The sequence below is a fragment of the Mus caroli genome, chromosome 3 (genome assembly GCF_900094665.2).
Source record: "Mus caroli chromosome 3, CAROLI_EIJ_v1.1, whole genome shotgun sequence".
Taxonomy (NCBI): Eukaryota; Metazoa; Chordata; class Mammalia; order Rodentia; family Muridae; genus Mus; species Mus caroli.
The window spans coordinates 115,278,831-115,280,670 of NC_034572.1; the positions used below are offsets into that span (position 1 = coordinate 115,278,831).

Here is a 1,840-nt window from a genome sequence, read left to right on the forward strand (position 1 = left end):
AAATACCTAATTTAAAAAAATGGAAAAAAAAAAAGACCATGCACATTCATACCCTGCCTACAGCATACACACAGCAGACCAGTGCAGACACTGTACGGACTGCCCTAACTTCTCTCAGCTATGGGGAAGAGAGCCCCCAGAGAAGGGAGACTCGGTGCTAATTAGAGCGCTAGGACTAGAGTCCACCACAGGTCACTCCCAACGTAATCCTGATGTAAAGCCATTTTCTTGAAAAGCAATCCAATAAACAAGACAACGTCTACTATCATAAACATTGCTGCCCAATTTAAGCATTTCTACTTTAAGAACAGTTTCACTTACTGGAGATACTCCTCGTAGAGGTATCTAGTGAGCCTTACTCGGAAGCACAGCTTGAGCTCATTTAACCCATACTTCAAGAAGTTATTAACCAGAGAGATCTAAAACAAACAAGCAAGGGTTATTGGTTTTGTTTCAACCTCTACTTACTAAATTGTAATTTATTTCTCTATCAGTTTCTGTATCTACAAGTTCTGATTTTCCTAACTCAGGCCACATTGCAAATCAGTTTGGTTTTATTTAGACTGTATAACTGCAAAAATAACAAGCTAAGTCACATGTACTTAATTACCCCTATTTGGTCTCTTACTTGGAGCTTAATTTTAAAGTATTATTCTGAGTCCCTTTCTAGGTAATAAGAACTGCCAATCTTTCTGATTTCTACCTGAGAGGCTGTACAAGCTCACACACTAGCATGTCTACCTCTGTTCTATCAACACTACAGACTAGACTTCCAGTCACAATCCACGTGGTTTTGTTTTAAAGTGTGAGTTTTATATGCTACTTTCCAGATTATTCTAGAACCTCTTTACTAGTCTATCTCACAAATCAATCAATCCTTCCAGTTTTGTTTAAACTACTTTATTAAGACTGTTCTTATACAGTGTTTCCAACCTTTGATTCCTGTTACTTATATTACCTTTTCTTGAAAGGTCTAAAAATTGTGTATGCCCAATTTTTCTCAAGGAAACTTCTCTTTTATCCTCCCAAATCGGGACACTAAAAGTCTTATAGGGCCAAGAGAATAAAAATAAAGACCAAGGTAAGAAAACCACTTGGTTTTAGGCTATACTTATTTCTAAGTTAATTCAGAGAATCGACTCTAGTTTAACAGTGGTTCAAGTTACAATTGTTTATGTTTTCAATCAATAGTTCCTGAATGATCTACCCATCTTACTCCAAATTTCACAATCTGGAAATGTTTTCAGTTGTCCCAAGTGGGAGAGGTGCTATTGCTATTTAACAGAACGTGGTTAAACACTGGAGAAACCTGGTCAGGAGAGGGTTGAAAGGAAAAGAAGGAAAGAGAAAGGGAGGGAGGGAGGGGATGGGAGGAAAGCGGAGAGGGGAAAAAACAAAAAAACAGAGAAAGAAAAACAACATACATGTATGAAGGTGTGTGTGTGTTACACACACACTAATATAAACAAAACCAAGCCAAACAAAATTCAAAGTATTCTATTAAGTGTAAAGTTTGACACTGAAAAAATTAGAAGCTAAAGTACAAAATTTAACACAAAATTAGAATTTAGTATCACAAATCTAATACAAATTCAAGATTTAATGAGGTGTAAAGTTCTCCCAAAGAAGAGTTTTAAAGAAGTGCACTTACAAGAGGCATGGCAGCGATGAAGTTGAATAAGTATCTCTTGAAATCTTTGCTGCTGCGACCAATGATGCCACTGCAAACCACCACATGCAATGCTTTAGTGCAAAAGAAGCCAATGTAACACTAGAAAAGCTAGAGCTCCAACCACTCTGGGGGATCTCCATGGGGTTATTAAGTAATAGGAAAAAACGG

The 1,840-nt window shown here is 37.1% G+C and overlaps 1 protein-coding gene across 2 annotated transcripts in view; it reads right to left on the reverse strand.

Annotated features, from left to right (window-relative positions):
• Abcd3 (ATP binding cassette subfamily D member 3) overlaps positions 1-1,840 on the reverse strand; it is a 58,585-nt gene that overhangs the window by 25,146 nt on the left and 31,599 nt on the right. The window contains exons 5-6 of one of the 2 annotated variants that reach the window (XM_021157215.2): positions 1,652-1,721; positions 322-419 (exon numbers count right to left, since the gene is read on the reverse strand). In XM_021157215.2, the coding sequence (XP_021012874.1) occupies positions 322-419; positions 1,652-1,721 (168 nt within the window). The remainder of the gene's footprint in view (positions 1-321; positions 420-1,651; positions 1,722-1,840) is intronic. The other variant, XM_029475605.1, reaches the window with a different exon arrangement.